Source organism: Camelina sativa, chromosome 9 (assembly GCF_030686135.1).
Source record: "Camelina sativa cultivar CO46 ecotype springtype chromosome 9, ASM3068613v1".
Taxonomy (NCBI): Eukaryota; Viridiplantae; Streptophyta; class Magnoliopsida; order Brassicales; family Brassicaceae; genus Camelina; species Camelina sativa.
In genome coordinates, this window is record NC_141888.1 from 16,958,441 (window position 1) to 16,980,063 (window position 21,623).

The window sequence follows — 21,623 nt, forward strand, 5'->3', positions numbered from 1 at the left end:
AACCAGTAGAGTTTAGATTTTTGTTTTAGAAAACGCTCTTCAAGTCCTGCAACGTGCAGCCAGCGACTATAGGCGGTTGATTCTTGATGCATATTAGTTTCTGTGGGATTCGAGAGAGTGGTCACTTGACACTGACACAGTGTAGCAAACGCTTCTCTCGTTTTCCTAGTGAGATCTCCAAGAACTTCTTTACTAAGCTTCTTTATCTTTGGTTTTAAAGCCTTTAATTTCTTTGAGAAACGAAAAATTGCAGAAGTTGAGGAATAAATAGCCTCGGTACCATTCCAAAACTCCTGAATCATCGGCTTAAATTTTGAGTCCGAGACAAGTGCATTTGTAAACTTGAAAGGTCTCCTAATGCGTACATGGTCTTGCCCCATTTTGATGCGACAGCGGAGGTGATCAGAGCATCCACCCGCCTCAAATACGCCATATGCTTGACTATGCTCCTGGAGCCAAACGGTGTTAACAAGAACCCTATCAAGTTTCTTTCATATCAGGTCTGTATCGCGTTTCTTACACCAGGTGTATAACGGGCCGTGTGAGGCCATGTCCTGGAGAGAACAATACCTCATAACCTCCTGGAAATCACTCATTCCTGGAGCCAGAATTTGGATTTGATCATGAAGAGAGTGCTCCTCAACGTCTAAAATTTCATTAAAATCACCATAGATCATCCACGGTTTAGTGCGGATCACAGGCGAGTCCTGATGATTCTTTAAATCTCCCCACAAAACCTTCCTTTCCTCAGTACTATTAGAAGCATACACAAAAGATACGAAGAACTCATCTTGCATACCATCCACTAGGATTGAGCACGTTATCATCTGACTACTTGTGAAGAAGGGAGTAACTCTCACCCTTGAGCTCCAAAGCACCCAAATCCTTCCTCTGCAATTTGAATCATAGTTCGATAGAAACGACCAACCCGGAAAAACAGAGCCCACAATCCTCTCTGCCTTATTTTCCTTCACCCTTTTCTCGAGTAAACACCCAAAATTGAACTGCTCACTCTTCATCCAACTTCTTACCACAGAATGTTTTGAATCTTTGTTAAAACCTCGGACATTCCAGAAGAAGTTCGACATAAAAAAATTATTGATGAGAGAACCTCTTGCTCGGATCCCGAGGGTTCTGAGCTTGAGTGTTTAAACCAAACTTATGTTGCTCTTTCGTGGCCTGAGGAATGGACTCACCCAACTGGACGGGTGCTTTAGTACCACGACCGTTTTTCTGTCTTACGTCTGCATCAGCGACAACTCCAATATTGTTTGCCTCCTTCGCTGGCTCATCATGGTCATTTGATGCAGTCTCTCGCGAAACTACATTCTTAGAAACGCCCATGTCCTTTCCCGGATCCTCATTTTCATTTTCTCCCTGATCCTCCTCTTTAGAGACAGACTGCACATCAGTCTCGTCCTCACTGTGTTCACTAAGAACGGCATAAGAATTGGACAGAATAGACCCTTCCCCGACTTGTTTGTTGCTTTTCTGAGGACTTGATTTATGACCTGTCTTTTGAGGAGTAATCCAACCCTGTTGTTCCCCCTCTTCCTCAAGAGTCTGAACAGCATCCCCCCCCCCCACAGTTTGTACAACAGTATCCCCCTCCCGGTCTTTCTCCTTCACAGGACTGCGCAGAGGTTGTGATTCTTCCTGGACAGGAATTAAACATTCCGACTTTGAGTGACCCCATTTCCCACAGCCACTACACTGAGGCGGGAGCCAAGGATATGAATAGCGAACCACCACATCCAATTCACCCTCCTCCTCTCCTGCTAAGTGATACTCCACTGGCAAAACTCTCGTCAAATCTGCTTCCACAAGAATTTGAGCTTCATCAAAGCTCACACATGATTCTGTTTTTGGATGAAGCTTCAGTGGTTTCCCTACCGCACTAGCTAAGAATTCCAAACCTTTATGTGTAAACATAGTGTGTGGAACATTCTGAAGCTTAACCCATAGCGGAATAGAACGCATAGCAGGCTGCGCCTCCTCCGCAAAAGGGGTCCATCTAGTCATAAGCATGGGGATGCCTACAATATTCCACATTCCTCTGTTCAATATACGATTCCTCATCGATTCACTACGAACCTTGAATTTTACGGTTGTGTCATTGACCACAAAGACATCGATAAGAGAAGACTTGTCTCCCAAACGCCAGATCTTGTTCACTATCATGTGAATCTTGCCCACATGAGGCGCCGATGCATTCAAAAACTTGCCAATTAAGAAATCCTCTCATAGCGGCTTTGTATCAACAAAAACCTCTTTTGGGACCACTACTCTCTCCTTCCCATCCACTTGCGTAATGACAAAATCATGTTTAGTAAACGACTGCTGCTGCACCGCTTTCATCCAGAGCTTTTGATCTTGCTTCACCATGTGATCCGTTTGAGACTTCCCCAGGCTCGGGAAATCCTGCTCCGAGATCACCTTCTCCGACTGTTTCCCACCAACACTTTGACTCGAGGTCCCTCCACTAGCCTGCACAGCTCTCCCCATAAGTCCGGTAGTCGCCAGAGACTCCGGCAGCAGCGGCAGATCCGCCGACATCGTCCAACTTGTTCTCCAAGTAAAAAAACCCTAATCGCCCACCTCAGCCAAATAAATCCGCCCACTCTTTATCTCCTAAGCTGATTATTTGATTTAATTCGTTCAGTAGATAAACTGATAAAGCTTTATCATGTGATGAATAGATATGATTATAATACTTTAATTTTTCCTCAAATACATAAAGGAGGTTCCATCGATTTATCTATGCTTGTAATTGGTTTGATGAATCATTGGTTTGGTAAACCAAAATTCTTATTTTTTGTGTACATGATTTACTGTATAAGCAAAGACAAGCTTATTGTTTGTCAGTTGTGCGTATATATAAAAATCGGTTTAATTTGTTAATTCACCAAGAACATGCTTTTAATTAGTTTGGTAATTAATTCGTTGGTTTAGCAAAACCAGAATCAACGTTTATTGTTTCACCGGCGAGATGCCGAGATCTATACTTTATATATTCTTTTGACGGATTTATACTTTATTGTTGGTTTAATCATATGTTCTACCGCATATCGCTTGATTATATATAATACTAGAATTTGTACCCGCGCACGCACGATATTTTAATTTAAAATATTACTTATCAATAGAAATTGTTGAGCTCAAATATAATCATTCCAACTTTTGAGTATAAATCTATATAAATACTAAATTTACTTTACTCAGTGATATACAACATATATATTTTGAAGATAATATTTCTTTGTTATAACTATTTGCGATTTTACGTGAGATTTTAGTTAAATTATTTATCAATAAGAATCATTGAATATGAATATAATTTGAAGATTAAAGAGAAATCTATATAAATGCCGTACTTATTTATCTAATCTATATATAACATATATTGTCTAGTGTTGCAATAATATTATCGACAATCTTCTGACATTTATCTTTAAAATAGTTCATTCATATCCTATGAAAACATAATTTTAAAAGTTCTAAAGTCAATGTCGATCGTTGACCTAATTATAGAGACCATTTAAATATATCGATATCCAACATTAAATATGAATATACAAAGTTTCATGAACAGTTTTAGTGCTATGTCGCTACAATGAGGTTGTTCAAATGCATCATCTGCTGTAATAGAATGATGAAACGTTTAAATCCCACAATGAATATCTATTCACTAATCCAAGTTACATATTTTCTAAAATCTCATATGTTATTTGCAGATGTTAATTTTGTGATGCAACCCCAGCTTCATCTTCTAAAAAAAAACATAATGTACTTTAAATATGTTGTTTTTACCAATGTTTTGGGTTAAAAGCATTTGACAATATATAGATATATGTTATATTTTCTATATATATTTTATATCATGTTATAAAATTTTAGCTCCTGTTGATAATATACCTTATGAGATATGCTACACAAATCACATGCCACTTTTTGTAACGGCTTACATATCATTTTTTTCTATATTTCCTGATCTTTGATTTTGTTTTTTTAGATAGATTATTTTTTCAAAATTCTTTTTCATAGTTTTCCCAAAAAAAGTGTGCCCCTTACAATGTCTTTGTTTTAGATCAAAACTTTTAAGTTAAGTTAAATTAAGTAATTAATCTTTTCTTTCTTATAAGTAAAATTTAATAATAAATATTTATGGTATATGTTTTTTAGAAACTAATGTTTCACTTCAATTTTATTTTCATGTTTATATTTTTATAAATACAACTACATAACTTGTTTTTTTACTCCACCATGCATTAAAATCTTACTTACATTCTAAAACTCATTAACCCATTCTAAATTTTGGAATATAATCATTTTTTGGTTATAATTTTAATAATAACATTATTACTAAAACAATTTTATAGTATTATTTTTACTATTTTAAAAATTTTCATTTATTTTACTTAATTCATTTTTAGATAGTTATTATTTTTATTATTTACTAAAAAATTATATTATTGTTTATACTATTTTAAAATTGAATAAATTTAGTTAATACGTTTTTTTATTTATTTTTTACTATTACTAATTATAAGTAATAAATATGGAATGAATGAATATTAAAATAGTTTTTATTATGCAAAAAACAAAAAAATTTGATTAGGTGAATGCTGATGTGGAGGAATGAGAAAACACTTCGTAATAATAGCATTGGTATGTTATTGCGGACTCTTGTTTCATCTTACAGAATACGGTCAGAATGAAAGGAGACTTCCTGACTCTACATGACCGTGATGGTAAGCTTTTGGTAAAGGCAAACAGGTCTCGAAATTATTGCGGATTCTTGTTTCATCTTACAGTACATCTTTTCTCAGTTTCCTGTATGTAACCTCAATAATAACTACGCGCGGGAGTTAGATGAAGGTATATTTCAGATTTTTTTGTGTATATTAATTTTTGGTTATGTAAATTCATCTTTATGTCTGTTTTTGTATTTGATTTGGGTGTTTATGTTGTTTGTTGGATATTTTTTTTAAAAACTATTCATGTTCGATTAGAAAATAATTCTCTTTGCAGTTGTTTGATTAGAGTGTTTTTAGATTGGTTTTGTAGATTATTTTTTTTTGTTTCTGTTAAATTATCTTTGCAGCTGTTTTATGTAGATCTTTTGTTTTTCTTTGTTGTTTTATTTGTTTAATATTTTTTTGAATAGGTTTTTGTAGTAAGTATAATTTAGTGAACTGTTTGTTTAAAATAAACTGTAATCATCATGAAGTTCCTTTTTTTACAAAAAATTGTAATGAGAAGTTAACATTGTCTATTTAAAGTCGTTGTTTTCCTCTAGTTGTTAGTTGGGCTTAATTCAAATTATTAGTCATGTTGTGGTTAGATTTTTAGAAACATTTAGAACTACTAACATGTCACAATGAAAGAAACTACAATGTCACAACGGAAAAAAAAAGTTTGGTCCACATTTCTCTCTCTTCTTTCATCGTCTCTCTCTCGGACGACGGCGTTTGCGAGATGTCAGTGGAATCAGAAGCAAACATAGGAGATTTTGTGATCTCGACGTCTTCGACTAAAATTTCATATAAATTTTAAAATTATAAAAATAAGTTAGAATTATATTATTTTAAATATGTAATCTTTGCATCTTTACAATATTAGTATGAAATCTAAATATGAATTTCAGTTTGATTTTAGTTTAGATTATTGTGCATATATAACTTAGACGTAGTTACTTTGGAACGGAAAAACATCTTGTCCCGTTCCATTTATGATATTAGAAAGTTCTATCATATGATCGTTCTCTTTTAAATAATTACTCATAGACAAAATACCGGTTTTTAAGTGGCTCATTTACCTCTCGCATAGTCAACACTTACCCAAATTAGTGAAAATTTGATACTTGAACTTACTTACCTATATTTTTTGATTCCACATTTTTATCTAAATTTTATATCCCTTTTTTGATTCGAGTATACTGTTTTTTTATTATTAAAATTACCTGTTTCAGTTGACATATACTATTTCTTGTCCTAATATCATAAATATAGTGGACTTTAATCAAAATTTAATTATGGTTTCCGAAAGTATATGCAATAATAAATTAATTAAATTACTTCAAAAACCAGTGGAAAACATATATTTGGTCAAATAATAAACCATTTTAATTCATAAAATTTTAATTATATAATATTAGTATTTTTCCATAAACATATATTTGGTCAAATAATAAACCCTTTTAGACTATTATGCGTATATAACCTAGACATATTTTTAAACCCTTTTAGACTATCTATCTATTTTCAAAAATATTCAAAATTCACAAAGTACCCGTTTCTAAGTGGCTCATTTACCTGTCGCATAGTCAATAATTACCCAAATTAGTGAAAGTTGGAGACTTGAACTTATCTACCTATATTTTTTTTATCTAAATTTTAGGTCCCTTTTTTTGGAACATTGTTCTAGAATACTGTTTTTAATTATTTGAATTACCTGTTTCAAGTGGCATATATTATTTCTTGTCCTGATACCATAAATAGATTGGACTTATCAAAATTTAATTATGATTTTCCTGAAAGTATATGTACTAAATAAGTAAATTAAATTACTTCAAAAAACAATGGCAAAACATATATTTGGTAAAATAATAAACCCTTTATGTCAGAAATTTTTAATTATACATAAACATATGAGTATTTGGTCAAATAATAAGCCCTTTAAATTATTATGCGTATATAACCTAGGCGTATCTACTGTGGAATGAAAAACACGTCATTTCCCGTTCCATCCTGTCCCGTGTCATCATGTCATGTATCCATCAGAAAGTTCTCTGCTATGATCGTTCTCTTTTATATAATTACTCATATACAATATTTATTAATAGATATTTGGTTTTGCAATTTAGACGGGATAAATTCTATATTAAATATTTAATTTTTATTTAGTTAGTTAAAATTATCCAAAACAAATTATAATTCTCAAAAATTATATAACTATTTTCAAAAATATCCTAAATTCACAAAATACTCGTTTCTAAGTAGCTCATTTACCTGTCGCATAGTCAACAACTACCCAAATTAGTGAAAGTTTGAGACTTGAACTAATCTACCTATATTTTTCGATTCCATATTTTTATCTAAATTTTATGTCCCCTTTCTTTTTGAATAATTGTTCAATTATACTGTTTTTACTATTCGAGTTACCCGTTTCAGTTGGCATATACTATTTCTTGTCCTAATACTATAAATAGATAGGACTTTAATCAAAATTTAATTATGGTTTACGAAAGCATATGTAATTAATAAATAAATTAAATTGCTTTAAAAAAAATGGCAAAACATATATTTGATCAAATAATTAACCCTTTATTCATAAATTTTTAATTATATAATATTAGTATTTTCCAGATAGATTGGAAAGCTCCTTGGAATTGTATCGTTCGAAGTCCCACCCTTTAACAACCTTCCCACAGGACAAGTTGCCACCAATTGACCTGACCTACTGTGGATTTGGATGAATAGTTCTATTTGCCCAGTGAGGGGTTAGGATCGATACCCTGCAGGGCCAGCTGCGGGTCTATGGGGGCAAGCTAGCGGTGGGCTAGTGGGGTCAACGGGACAGGTTGTCACAATCACAACAACTTTTTTGAAAAAACCATCATCATCATCACAATCTTCGCGTTTGCCACCAAGTTGAAAAATTGACTGAATAAACATCAGTAAAACCTCTATAAATTAATAATGTTGGGACCGTAACATTGTACTAATTTATAGTGATATTAATTTATCTATAAATTAATAATTATTATTTTATAGTGTAAATTAATAATTATTAATTTTTAGATATATTTTTTAATTGTTTAAATTTTTTAAAATTATAAATTGAGACAGTTTTAGCAAAATATAAGATTAGAATTGAATTTATGATATTTAGAAAACATTACTACAGGTTTAATCGGGTTATCCAGTTCGGTTTATTCGGTTTTTCGGTTTATTCGGGTTTTAAAAATTCCGCCAAATTGAACCGGATAAAACTTCGGTTCGGTTCGGTACGGTACTCGATTTATTCGGTACGGTACTCGGTTTATTCGGTTCGGTTATAAGCTAAATATTGTATTCCGAATTAAACCGAATTGATTTTTTTCCTCGGTTTATTCGGTTAACCGAAATAAGTTACAAGCCCAATAAAAAATTTACAAACGAATTTAACAAATTTACAACTAAAATAACAAGTCCATGAAAATAAAACATGCCCACTATAAAATTTACAAGTCCAAACCCATTAAAAATTTGGGTTTTCGACGAGATAGTGACTGAGACGATGGCTGCTTGACCCACCTTCCCGCGAGACTTGTTACCAGCATAAAAACTTGTTCATGTGAATTCGTACGAATCGCGCCAGCTCGATCCTTGTCTTTAAGAACTAAAAACAAGATACAATGAAAGAACAATATTCACTAAGTCATAATAACAATGGATTAAAGTAGTTCTCGCTTAAGAGGCAGAAAAAATAAAAAGTAATCGGAGGTAAATTTACCTGCAGCAAGATCTTTGGCCTTAAAATTGTCGTTGCTTGCGATGATTTGGAGAAGAAAATGAGAGATTTGAAGAAAATGAGAAAAATGTTAACTTTCTCGCTAGGGTCTCTGAAAGAGACAGAAGGAGGCAGAGAAAAATGCAAATGAAGGGAAAAGCTACTAACACATCTAGGGTTTTCTAAATAAAATATTAATGATAGATTGGACTAAACATTTGTTTAATATTGGGCTGAAGTGAACATTATTAAAAGCCCAAATCGACATTTTAAAGTTTTAAGTTTTAACAAACTCAAATAATCGTACAACAAACTTTAATATTGGGTTGTAAGAGAACCGAAGAAACCGTTCGGTTACTGGGTGCCGAACCGAACCGAACCGAAAACCGAAATCCCAAAATAATCTCGCCGATCGGTTCACTTCACCTCATACGTTCTGCACCGATAACCGAGAAACTCGGTTTATTCGGTTTGGATTTTTCGGTTTATGCCGATTGCCCAGGCCTAAATTACAAATAATCTATAAAAATATCAAGATGAAAATGATGCATATGTAGAAATTGAAAAATTAAAAAAAAAAACTTTGCTATTTTTATGACATGTTATAGAGTATTCTATCATTATAATTTGAAAATATAACATAACAAATTTTTTTATAGATATGAGCTCTATGAGAAAATTCAAAATTCTAAAAAGTACATATACAAACATATATGTTTGTAAATTTACATGATTATTAATTTACGAAATTATTGAGACCATATTTTACATGAGAATTTTAAAAAAGTATTATCTTATTATCTTATCAAATTTTGTTATCTTATTATCTTATCAAATTTTGTTATCTTATCCGACTTGGGAACATCAAAATTTTTAAGTTATAATATTTATTAATTATTAGAGGTTTTACTGTATAATAGTAAACCTATTTTTGAGGGTCTGATAGATCATATTTCTAATCCAATAGTTGAGATTAGTTTTATTTATTGTCAAAAATTGATTAAACCAAAAGATGTGACTTTTCAGTTGCAACCTTTTTGTTCACGTTCTTTTGTGAATCATCACGTCGTTTTATGTGTTCTCCCATATCTACGATACCAACCTATGCAATTTTTGCCCTCTCGCATCCATGGCTTATATATATAATACAAATTAATTCGGTATGGTTTGGGGTGGAATTTGATTATCTGGTTTTGTTAGATCCTAAACGCTGTGTTTTAAACGTTACTGGTCTACAGTGGAATTTGCTTTCTCAACTTTCAACATTTTGCACGAAAACACATAGTAAGGAACCATCTCATATCAATTACAATAACACCAGTTAGTAATCCGGTTTAAATCACAATACCTTTAAGTCTACAAAATCGAAACTAAAAGAGTAGTTAATCTCACATCCAGGCCAGTCAATTTATACGAAACAAAACGCTACAAGAAACCATTTCTTAATGATCCCTTCACTACTACTCTACTACCCTTGCGAACCGGTGACTGTTTCTGAGCAAGGTCTCTTACCTGCAACATAATCTGTGTAGGAATGGCCATTGACCCCTGCTTCTTTGGACCTCCCTGCAAAAACACGACTATTCACTAATTGAGTCTAACACCAAATATAATTATACATTAACTTGACTCTGTTTTATATTTAAAAAAATTATCTCGGTAAGTGCTAACCATCTTGTTTGACGGACTTTGAGAAAAGCATGCTCTTCGTAAATTTTGCCATTTGTCCTATCATGAGAGACATGTGTAGTGTTAGCGAACAAAATAAACAGGAGGACTAATAATATTTGAGTAGAGGCAGTTTACGTTGAACCAACCTTGAGATCCACAGGGGTACGATACACGAATGATGAAAATGAAACCTTTTTCATCTCAGACCATTTCCCTACTCCATATTTCGTCACACCTTCGACAAGTTTTTTTAACTTCAGTGACAGTCCAAGCTCGATGATGCTTCCTTCTCATTGCACTTTGTGTGGTAGATCAACGCGATTATTACCGTCTGAGCTATCTCCAGATGAGTCTAAGTTCTCTGACTCCATGTAGTCTTGATCCACCTCATTGAAAATCGGTTTTAAATGGTTCTTGCTGCTGTGATAACCAAAATAGAAAAAGCAGTGAGCAACTGTGTCATACCAGAAATGCAAGTAATTCGGTATATAAAATTGCAAATTGAGAATGAGAATGAGACCATTTTCCTCAAAGTTTAATGAAAACTTTCAAAAGATAAAATTGCAAAAATATGGATTATGTATCGAAAAAGTTGTATCCACTATAATAGAAATGGTTAAGTCATATAGAATGACTAAGTGATCTTACTTCTTTCTTGAAAGGTCCTGAAGCAGATTTGACACCTGAAACTCGGTTCACATCATTGTTCCACTGAGAGAGATTTGAATTCAGGTTACTCTTGTTTGGAGTAGCTTTCACCTCCCATGACTTGGAATGAAATTCCTATAAAATGTTCAGGTAAACTACATTATCCTTAATTACATTGACAGCTGCTAGCACGGTAAAAGATAAATTCTTCTTTATTCTTTTTTCCAGTGTGTAACAATAGAAATTGATCATCTAGAACGGGCCAGATATATGGAAAGATTTTCATAGCTCATATGAAAAGGAATGGGGTCAATTAAGATATTGAAGGGCATGAGCAACAGAGACATACCCCAAGTGTCATTATGTTTGATTGTTTTCCCTTGGACGGCTTCTTTTTACATGAGAAACATAGGAAACCTGAATTCTAGAACCAGCAAGGGATACCATCCCGGTAACAACAACTCTCCCTCCTGAAGAAACAACTTGAATAGAGCTCTGATCTTTTGAAGGGATCATTGACTCATCACTTTGCTTTTTTCATTGGGTTTTGAAATTTCTTCAATGTATCTTCTAGTTCTTAATAAAAGAAAAATAGAGTTGAAACGATGGAGACATATGCTCACTAATAAAGTGATTAGAAAAGATGGAGAATATGTACTAACTTACAATTCAAAGTTGAAACGATGTTTCAGACCAAGAACTGAGGTGTCGCACCCGCAAACAAAATTAGAAGTTCCATCAAGAGGATAAACAATCCAAGTTTGTTCTGTCACACCGAATGCAGAAGTAGTTTCTTCTCCAATAAGCTAATTCCATAGCCAAACTCTCATGATAAGGCGGAGCTAACAAAAGGGGAAATCAACAAAGAAGGAATAATAAATCACCTTGTGGTTGGGAAAAGCTGCTTGAGATGATTAAAGACGAAATCTTCAAATCCTTATCTGTCTCCATCACCAAATCCGCCTAAAAACAACAATTTCATGAACCAATGAAGATTAATTTAAAACAAAATTGACACTCAATGATTAGAAGTAGTCATTCCAACTATGTATGATTTGTATGAGATGAAAGAAAGATGCAAACTTGCAAAAAAGTTATAAGAGCAGAGAGAAAAAATTAGAAAAAAAAACCTGGCCTTTGTGTTCAACATGTTTGGTCTTGTAAAACCCTTTACGAATGACCTGCAGAATGAAACAAAATAAGACAAATTAAATCATGATTACGCAGAAGATCGACCAAAACCCAAGGAGATCGATTAAGAGAGAGAGACCTGTCCAGCTTTTTTAGTAGCATCAATGGCGGCAGCTAAGAACTGATCTAGAGAATCACATAAAATCAATGTCGCCCAACAAAACACAAATGAAAAAACACTACAGAGGAATTAAAAAGAAAGGAAAATTAAAAGAAGTTACCTGAGATTTGAAGAACCGAGAAGCCCTCACGGCTCATCACTGATATTGGGTTTCGCAAATTAATGTCGATCCTTTGATGAAACTCGCGAATTGGAATACTAATTCAATCCGCTGATTTCAACAACAACATTCGGTTCCGACGACACACATAGATTATCTTACTCATTCCCCATGCCTGGATAATCAAAGAAGATCAAAGAAGGAGGGGAGAAACCGGTGAAGGTGGAGCGTTGTCCTTGACAGCGCGGAGGAGAGGCATTAATAGGTTTAGTCGATAGAATTTGGAAAATGGTTTGGGCCTGAAAATTTTGGGCTAAGGAAATCCGAAAATCCATCAAAATATTTAAGAAAAGTGGATGAGGTGGCTGCACCAGAAGAGAGGAAAAAATAACTTTATATATATAGATATGGATGACTATAGATTCAAATATTGGCATAAATATTAACTTTTGTTCATGTTTCATTTATTGGTGAGGTATATGTGGTGTTGATCAATATTACCGCCGGAAATCTCAAGCCCCCACCTCCACTGATTCCCCAAACTTCAAAACCATTGAAATCGATTGGGGATGGTTTTAGTCGGTTTAATAATTGGAGTAAGCAATAATATGCTGATGGTGTCTCCGCCTATGATTATTTTATGACATCTTCATCGAGATAAGTACTATCATCACATTTTATCGATTATTATACTTTTATGAATGATTAAAAAAAAAAACTATTAATATATATATATATATATATATATATATATATATGATTTTATAAAACGTTTTAAACAGAAAATATATATACATAGATATATTTATTTAACGTTTTAAAATGAAAGTATAAAGAAATGATGTTTAATACTTATTTAACATTCATTTATATGATTGTTATAATGTTTGTGAATTACTTTCTTTGTTTAATCACAAATTTAAATCTAATCAAAATTAGATATAATATCATGATTAAATATTTTAAATAATGTCATCCAATCTTGTTTGGTGAATAAATTGAAAATTTAGTAACAAATTACTAAATAATGATTATTAATTATATTTTTTTGGCATTACTTCTGTGAGAAAGTTTAAGTCCAAGTATATGATCATAAAAATTCTCTAGCTCTTTAGAATAATCTAAAGAAAGTAAATTATTAAAATTCTATAAAAGAAAATAAATCAACTTAATTCCAATTATTATCAAGATTACATAATAGAAAATAATATCATTTATGGAAAGATATTAGAAAATATATTTTTAAAAGTTTATAATCTTGTTATTTTTGAATGAGTAAAATTATGAGATGTTGATGCGAATCACATCCTGTTGGGCTGGTCTATTCTTTAAAATGAATATGACTTTATGCTATGAAAGTGGTCATGATATGTGGATATGATATACAGAGTCGCAATCAACGTCGACTAGTTACTCTATTAGAAGTGAATAATAAGTACTAGAGGTACTTATCTCATATATATATATGATGATGATGAAAGAAACTAGTGTGAGACAATTTCCACTATTCTACTACAATATTAAGAAGTAGTAGAAAAAGTATTGAAAGCTTTTGAAGAGTATATATACTATTGTCTATGGGAACACAATTTTAAATTAATGTGTTATAGTCTCCCAAGTCTCAAAGTCAAAAGGGTCTAAGATATAATACATTACCCAATTTGAGAATGTTATTGATTACAGAGTGGGATTCAAATCGAGATTGATAGAAGTGTCATCATCTTGAGGGGGAGAATTCATGAATCCCACATACATAGGTGATGAAACAAATATAAGATTATGTTCACACCCAAAATGAGTTTAATCACTCATATGATAGAGCAAATCTTGAGGATTTGGAAAGTAATCATGTTGAGACAATAAGCAAAAAAAAAATTTCACTGTTTGGTGACAATAACCGGTTATGCCAATCATGCAGATCAATTGGTGGCAACTTGTCCTGTGGGAAGGTTGTTAAAGGGTGGGGACCAGGGTTCGAGGAACGCCTGGCGCAGCAATAACCTACAGTGGATTTGGATGAATAGTTCCATTTGCCACGGTGAGGGGTTAGGATCGATGCCCTGCAGGGCCAACTTGGGGTCCGTTTGGGCGGCTAGCAGTGAGGCTAGTGGGCTAGCAGTGAGGCTAGTGGGGTCCACAGGACGGGTTGTTACATATTGAAATGGATCTTAAAAGAAAGAGAAAAAAAAGAATAATTAATGTGTAAAAATAATTTATATAAAATTTGTATATAAACTTTTGGAGAGCTTTTAAGTATAATGGGGAGAGAAAAAAATAAAGTTTTATATTGGTTTAATTTTAAAGCCTAGTTTTGATGCTTTAAAAAATCTGAAAAAACAAAGAAGGAAAAAAAAAGTGACTTACAAAGCATTAAAAAAAAAAAGTAAAAAAAAAGTATGATTGGCAAATAAATGACTGTCAAAGCTTAATTTGTTTTAAAGTCTTAAAAGTCTTGTACGAATCAGGGCCACTACGTATTCCTATGTATTATATACTTGATACTGAAAATTTCTTTATTTGAATGAACTTAAAATTAGTTTGATTTGAAGTAAACTTATTACTTATGAGATTACCGCATACAAAAACTATTTATTAAAATAATGTTGGGTCTTCATTTTTATGAATTTTTAAAGTTTTCTTTCTTTAATAATTATGTTTTTTATTAACTAAGATATATACATTTGATATTATGACTGTAATGCCCCGAACGTCAACTATCTTAGTGAGCCTCATGTCCAATCTTGGCTTATGGATCACCTCTTTTAGTGATATTAGAAAATTTATTATTAATGATATTTAAAAATGTTGTTTTCTAAAATCTTAAAACGTAAAACATAAATTAATTTAAAATAAATGATACATAGAAATTTTAAAAATATTTTAATGATATCAATAATGATATGATAATTTTTATTTTTTTTGTTTATTTTTCAATAAATTTTATAATATATTATTGAATCGTAGATACGACAAAAAAAAATTAATTATACTCCCTCATTCGAAATTATAAGATTGTTTAACTTTTTTATTTTGTTCATATTTATATGATTTGTTTTTAGATTTTTATACACCATTTATGTTTATTTATTATGTTATGACCATTTGTTTTCTCCAGTTTTTTTTATTGGTTATTTTTTTTGAATAAATACTGCTTCTCATATATTTTATATAAAAATAACAAAAGATTTATGATTTCTTAAACCTTGTGCTTTTAGCTAGAAAATCTTCTATATTGGACTAAAGGAAGTAGTTTTTTCGAAATTTTATGTGCTATTTGAGTAAAAAGTACTATTAGAGTAAACTATCAATTTTAAAGAATTTTTTGAGTAAATTTCGCTATTAAAAAAAGAAAAAAAATTGATTTACTGGAGACTTGAACCCTTCACCTCTTGAATTAGGTAGTACTACTACACTACTAATATCAACAAGTTTAATGTAAAATCAAACAAATTTTATATTTCATCTGGTGCACCACTCCCAGGCTCCCAGCCAGAGCCGGTGCTATGTTCGCAGCCGTCTAAAAATAAGTATATTTTTGGCCCTATTTTTGACAAACGTTCCTTTAGTTAAGTTGGTTTTGTTTAGTCTTGAGTAGGGGAAGAGGTGCACGGTTCGAAATCTCACATGCTGCTGTTACATATTTTTACTTTTCTTTTTAAGCTCATTAATTTTGTAGGCCCAATATTTTTTGTTGCTTGCGGCCCATATATTTGTTGTGCGGGTTCTGCTCCCAGCCAACATGGATCCGCTCTTTTATGGAACGTTAATTGTGATTGGTTGTATAAAATTATAAATAGTAGATATGTAGTTGTAAAGATTGTTTGGATATACATGTATATAATTAATAATATAGATTCTATATGTTTTTTTAATGAGTCTAATTTTTTGTTTTGTATATGATAATATTTTATTAATATATAAAATGTATTTTAAAAATGTTACTATTGATGATGGGAGTGGTTAAGATTACGTGAGATGCTCCATAGTGCATGCATTTTATCCACCTAATTTTGATTTCAGTTAACAAGAAAAAGTTGTCTTTCTAACTAACAAAAAAAAAAGAAAAAAAAGTGGTTTTGAAGTCTTGGACTAGTAGCTAAAAAAATGTCGCATTTAACCAGATTCAAAATTTCTAATATGATGAACTACTTGTAAACTGTTGTGAACTATATTATAAGCTTGGAGGTAACAAGATGTTTATTGTAAGAATGATCAAAAAGAGAAGAGATCTAGATAGATGAGTGTATGGATTTGAGAGAGAAAAACTTGAGAGAAACTTGAAAGAAACTTAGAGAGATAATAAGACTTCTCACTACTCTCTTTCTCTTGTACATAGCTCTATTTATAGAGGGAGGAGACAAAGACATGCATAGAGAAATTAGTGACAAGTTGTAAATCAAATAAACAAGTGTCACATGCATTGCATGAGGAGTGACACTTGTTGTATGGCTTGCATGAAGAGGGACACTTGTGCAGGTGATGTATACTCACACTAATTCTATAACACTCCCCTTTGAGTATCTATCACCAGCGATGAGTTACACACTGTCTCATTAAAAACCTCATCATGGAAAAACCCAGTCGATAAAAACCATGACAAGGGAAAAAGAGTACAGTAGTGTAAACTACCCCTCGAAAAAACTTCACAGATCTCGTAGATGCCGCATTCCAATACTATGAACATGCTTTCTGAATGTTGAAGTAGGAAGTGCCTTTGTAAATAGATCTGCTGCATTGTCACTTGAGCGGATATGTTGGATATCAACTTCCTTCTTTTGCTCGAGTTCTTGAGTGTAGGAGAAAAATCTTGGAGGTATATGCTTTATTCTGTCGCTCTTGATGTAACCTTCTTTGATTTGGGCGACACAAGCAGCATTTTCTTCAAATAATGTTGTTGGCTCTTTACTGGTGACTATTCCACTCGATTCTTGTATGTGGTTAGTAATTGATCTGAGCCATACACATTCCTTCGATGTTTCATGAAGAGCAATTATTTCTGCATGATTTGAGGAAGTGGCTACCAAAGTCTGTTTTTGTGAGCGCCATGAGATTGCAGTTCCTCCAATTGTGAAAACATATCCAGTTTGGGATCGGGATTTATGTCGATCTGATAAATATCCTGCATCTGCAAAATCAACTAGACCAACCGAAGAGTTTTTAGGATAGAATAATCCCAAGTCAATCATACCTTGAAGATAACAGGGAATATGTTTTATCCCATTCCAATGCCTGCGAGTAGGGGATGAGTTGTATCTTGCAAGTAGATTCATAGCAAATGCAATGTCCGATCTAGTGCAATTTGCAAGATACATGAGTCCACCGATAGCACTCATATAAAGTACTTCTGGACCAAGTATTTTCTCGTTATTTTCACAAGGTCTAAATGGATCACTATTGACATTCAGAGATCTATTGACGATTGGAGTACTCAAAGGAGTCATTTTGTCCATATTAAAGTGCTTTAAAATATTTTTCGTATAATTTGTTTGATGCACAAATATTTCATCTTGGAAATGCTCTATTTGAAGCCCGAGACAGAATTTTGTCTTTCCAAGATCTTTCATTTCAAACTCTTCTTTCATATGAATTCTTGCATCATCAATCTCCTTTTGAGTTCCAGTTATATTCAGATCATCAACATATACAACAATGATCACAAATCCCGATGGAAATTTTTTTATAAAGACGCATGGGCATATTCATTATTAACATACCCTTTCTTCAGTAGGTATTCGCTTAAGCAATTATACCACATGCGCCCAAATTGTTTTAATCCGTAAAATGGTCGATGTAATTTGATCGCACAAATTTCATTGGACTTAGAGTCTAATGCCTCAGAAATCTTAAATATTTCTGGGATTTTTACGTATATCTCATTATCCAATGATCCATATAAATATGTTGTCACTACATCCATAAGGTACATTTCAAAATTCTTAGAAGCCGTTAGGCTCATTAAGTACCTGAATGTAATTGCATCCATGACTAAACGAAACAAGTCCAGGTCTTTGAGAAAAACCTTGTGCAACAAGTCGGGCTTTATATCGTGTGATTTCATCTTTCTCATTTCTTTTTCGCACAAATACCCACTTGCAACCAACAGGTTTTACATCTTTAGATGCAGTGACAAGAGGTCCAAAGACATTTCTTTTATTGAGGGAGAGCAACTCAAGTTGCATAGCCTTTTTCCATTTCTCCCAATCAGGCCTATGTTAGCATTCTGATCCGGACCTTGGATCTGAATCATCTTTTTCATGATCGATCTCTTTAGATCCAGAAAAAGAAAATATTCCATTATAATCATCGATTTCATCTCTATACCATAATTTTCCATTTTGGGCATAGTTAATAGAAATCTCATATTTTTCTGTATCATCCTGAGGATTTTTCTCTTTATTTGGTACTTCTTGAACCTTTTCTTCTCCCATTTTCTTTTTCTTTCGGGGATTTTTATCTTTATAGCCCATTGTCCTTCTCCTTTTAATTGAACCTTAGGTTCATTAGCTTTGCTTCCATCAAATTACTCTCTAGGAATTTCAACTCTTGATGGTGCATTTGCAGCGGGGATATATGACTTTGTCACCCTTTTTGTATCTATGAACGCATCTGGTAATTAATTTGCCAAACTTTGTAAATGTACAATTTTCTGAACTTCCAGTTCACGTTGATGTGTAGGGGGATCAAGATATATCAAAGATGGTGTATACCATGTAATATCTTTTGGTACTTGTTTAATTCCTCCCCCTAACGCTGGAAATTCATCTTCATTAAAATGACAATCGGCAAAACGTGCCGTAAACATATCACCAGTTTGCGGTTCAAGATATCAAATTATACTCGGTGATGCATAACCGACATATACACCCAATCTCCTTTGTGGCCTCAATTTTGTTCTTTGCGGTGGGGCTATAGGAACATAAACCGCACATCCAAAAATACGGAGATAGGATATGTTTGGCTCTTGGCCAGATGCTAAGTGTATAGGGGAATATTTATTATATGTGTTTGGTCGTATTTGGACCAATGCTGCAGCATGCAATATAGCATGACCCCATATAGAAATTGGGAGCTTTGTTCTCAATATTAACGGTCTAGCAATGAGTTGTAGCCATTTAATCAAAGATTCAGCCATGCCATTTTGTGTATGAACATGAGGAACAGGATGCTCAACATCGATTCCTATTGAAATACAATAGTCATTGAAAGCTTGTGAAGTGAATTCACTAGCGTTATCAAGCCTGACTTTCTTTATGGCATAATCAGGGAATTGAGCTTTCAACCTCATTATTTGGGCAATGAATTTTGCGAAGACCGTGTTTCGTGTTGTCAATAGACACACATTTGACCATCTACTAGATGCGTTAATCATTACCATAAAATAACGAAACGGCCCGCATGAAGGAATGTCCACATATATCACCATGTATTCTCTCTAAGAACAATGGTGATTCATTCCCAATTTTGGCTGGCGATGGCCGAATTATGAGTTTTCCTTGAGAACATGCATCACATGAAAACTCATCAGATCTAATAATCTTTTGGTTCTTCAATGGATGACCATTGGAATTTTGCACAATTTTTCGCATCATGACTGAACCAGGATGTCCAAGTCTTTCATGCCATATCTTAAATGTACTAGTAAACTTAGAGTTTACTGTAGTATAAGATGCAAAATTATTTATTTTTGTGCAATACAATCCAGAGGATAACATTGGTAATTCTTTCAATATATGTTTCTCCTCATATGTTATGCAAAGGTATTCAATGCCATTCTTATTCAAAGTCTCTATATGATATCCATTTCTTCGGATATCTCTAAAACTAATCAAGTTTCTATGAGACTTAGGGCAATATAATACATCAATTTCAAAATTTTTCCCCCTTGGCATTGAAAAATAGGCTTTTCCAGAGCCTATAATAATCTTTGCATCACCACATATAGTACTCATGCTTCTAGCACAGTCTTCTATTTTGAGAGAGGAGAAATATTTTTTCTCTTTAAGTATTGAGTGTGTTGTAGCACTGTCTGCTAAACACATATCTCCATCCTCAATCTCAAAATTTGACATTTTGTGAGATAAAATATTTATAAAATAACCATTAATAAAATAACAAAAAGTCTTACAAAAAGGCTTATATATTACAATAAAACTATTATCCAAAAAGACATAGTACATATCAAACTATGACAAAGCATATTATGACATATGGGCCTTATTCGCGTGATTTTCCGTTTTCATGATCAACAAGAAAATCTGCTATATCAAGATGGGGTTTATCGTTTAGGCCATGGAAAGAAGGTCCAGCTTTATCATAGATGAGGTTGGTCTCAACATCCCTTTCTTTTCCCTTTTGGGATGCTTGATACAGATCGGCCAAATGTTTTGGAATACGACAGGTTTGATAGCAATGTCCTTTCATGCCGCATCTGTAACAAGTATTTTCGCCTTGTTTCTTTAAAACGCGACCAACATTATTGATTTGAAGATGCTTGTTGGTTTTTCTCGCGTTGAAGTCATTAAGAGAGAGACCCCTTTCTTTTCCTCTTCCACGACCACCTCCACGACCACGGCCTCGACCGCGTATGCGTCCACGTCCTCGTCCTTGCCAATTATTATATCTGGATGTAGCAACATTCACTTCTAAAAGTGGAGCTGATCCAGTTGGACGGGTTTGATGATTTATCATCACGAGCTCATTATTTTGTTCAACAACATGCAGAACTTGCATCAATTCAGAATATCGAGTATACCCTCTTTGTCGATATTGTTGCTGCAGGAGTACATTTTAAGGATGGAAAGTTTTGAATGTTTTCTCGATCATATCATAATCGGAAACTTCTTCTCCGCAGAGAGCCATCCTTGAAGTGATTCCGAACAAAGCGGAATTGTACTCATTTACACTTTTATAATCCTGAAACCGCAGGTTTAGCCATTCATGTTTGGCTTTTGGTAAGATCACATACTTTTGGTGATCAAACCTATTTTTGAGCGTGATCCAGAGATCTGCGGGATTTTTTCTCATGATGTATTCATTTTTTAAACCATCGTGGAGATGGTGACGCAAGAACATCATGGTTCTTGCTTTTTCCTCTTCTAACCCCGTTTCTGGCAGATCAAGGGTTTTGAGAAGCCCATTCCCTTTCAGATAGAATTTTGCATCTAATGCCCATATCATATAATTTTTTCCAGAGACATCAAGGGCGGAGAATTCAAGCTTTGCCAAGATTGACATGATTACTATATAAATAATAAAATAATTTGTTTAAATATAAAATTTTATGAAACACTTTTGTAAAATCTTGTTTTAGCAATAAATATAAACCGTCAAACAAAATATAAGCTATATAATATATTCATAAATTAAAACAATCATTGTAGGAGGCATAGCCTTCCATAT

General features: G+C 33.1%; 3 protein-coding genes and 1 long non-coding RNA gene across 8 annotated transcripts; all 4 read right to left on the reverse strand.

Annotated features, from left to right (window-relative positions):
* Nucleotides 1-8,056: 8,056 nt before the first annotated feature.
* LOC147938202 (uncharacterized) lies at nt 8,057-8,663 on the reverse strand. Its single transcript, XR_015566541.1, has 2 exons — nt 8,497-8,663; nt 8,057-8,382 (listed from the first exon to the last, which is right to left on the reverse strand). It is a non-coding gene; the product is annotated as an uncharacterized LOC147938202 (long non-coding RNA).
* A 1,112-nt stretch (nt 8,664-9,775) lies between these two features.
* On the reverse strand, nt 9,776-12,462 carry LOC104774956 (inositol-phosphate phosphatase-like). 5 transcript variants are annotated; one of them, XM_087464285.1, is made up of 10 exons: nt 12,225-12,462; nt 12,083-12,129; nt 11,943-11,993; nt 11,697-11,775; nt 11,479-11,618; nt 11,162-11,388; nt 10,813-10,947; nt 10,311-10,584; nt 10,165-10,221; nt 9,776-10,059 (listed from the first exon to the last, which is right to left on the reverse strand). In XM_087464285.1, exons 1-5 carry the CDS (start codon nt 12,259-12,261, stop codon nt 11,551-11,553), a joined length of 282 nt encoding a protein of 93 aa, XP_087320411.1. In that variant the 5' UTR covers nt 12,262-12,462; the 3' UTR covers nt 9,776-10,059; nt 10,165-10,221; nt 10,311-10,584; nt 10,813-10,947; nt 11,162-11,388; nt 11,479-11,550. The 5 variants fall into 5 exon arrangements, with proteins under 5 accessions (XP_087320411.1, XP_087320410.1, XP_087320414.1 ...); XM_087464284.1 differs by having other exon boundaries at nt 11,479-11,578; nt 12,225-12,453; XM_087464288.1 differs by having other exon boundaries at nt 10,311-10,581; nt 12,083-12,124; nt 12,225-12,448.
* Nucleotides 12,463-20,438: 7,976 nt separating this feature from the next.
* On the reverse strand, nt 20,439-20,954 carry LOC147938203 (uncharacterized). Its single transcript, XM_087465523.1, has one exon. The coding sequence runs from the start codon at nt 20,952-20,954 to the stop codon at nt 20,439-20,441; it is 516 nt and encodes a 171-aa protein (XP_087321649.1).
* A 57-nt stretch (nt 20,955-21,011) lies between these two features.
* Nucleotides 21,012-21,458, reverse strand: LOC147938204 (uncharacterized). Its single transcript, XM_087465524.1, has one exon. The coding sequence runs from the start codon at nt 21,456-21,458 to the stop codon at nt 21,012-21,014; it is 447 nt and encodes a 148-aa protein (XP_087321650.1).
* Nucleotides 21,459-21,623: the final 165 nt, after the last annotated feature.

Bases quoted from the DNA above. Each gene is read 5' to 3' on its own strand.
- LOC104774956 (XM_087464284.1), bottom strand. From the start codon at position 12,261: ATGAGCCGTGAGGGCTTCTCGGTTCTTCAAATCTCAG. The intron at 12,130-12,224 runs GTAACTTCTTTT...GTGATTCTCTAG, and splicing joins CTCGGTTCTTCAAATCTCAG to ATCAGTTCTTAGCTGCCGCC. The intron at 11,389-11,478 runs GTAAGTTAGTAC...TCTTTTATTAAG, and splicing joins CATCGTTTCAACTTTGAATT to AACTAGAAGATACATTGAAG.
- LOC147938203 (XM_087465523.1), bottom strand. From the start codon at position 20,954: ATGCAAGTTCTGCATGTTGTTGAACAAAATAATGAGCTCGTGATGATA.
- LOC147938204 (XM_087465524.1), bottom strand. From the start codon at position 21,458: ATGTCAATCTTGGCAAAGCTTGAATTCTCCGCCCTTGATGTCTCTGGA.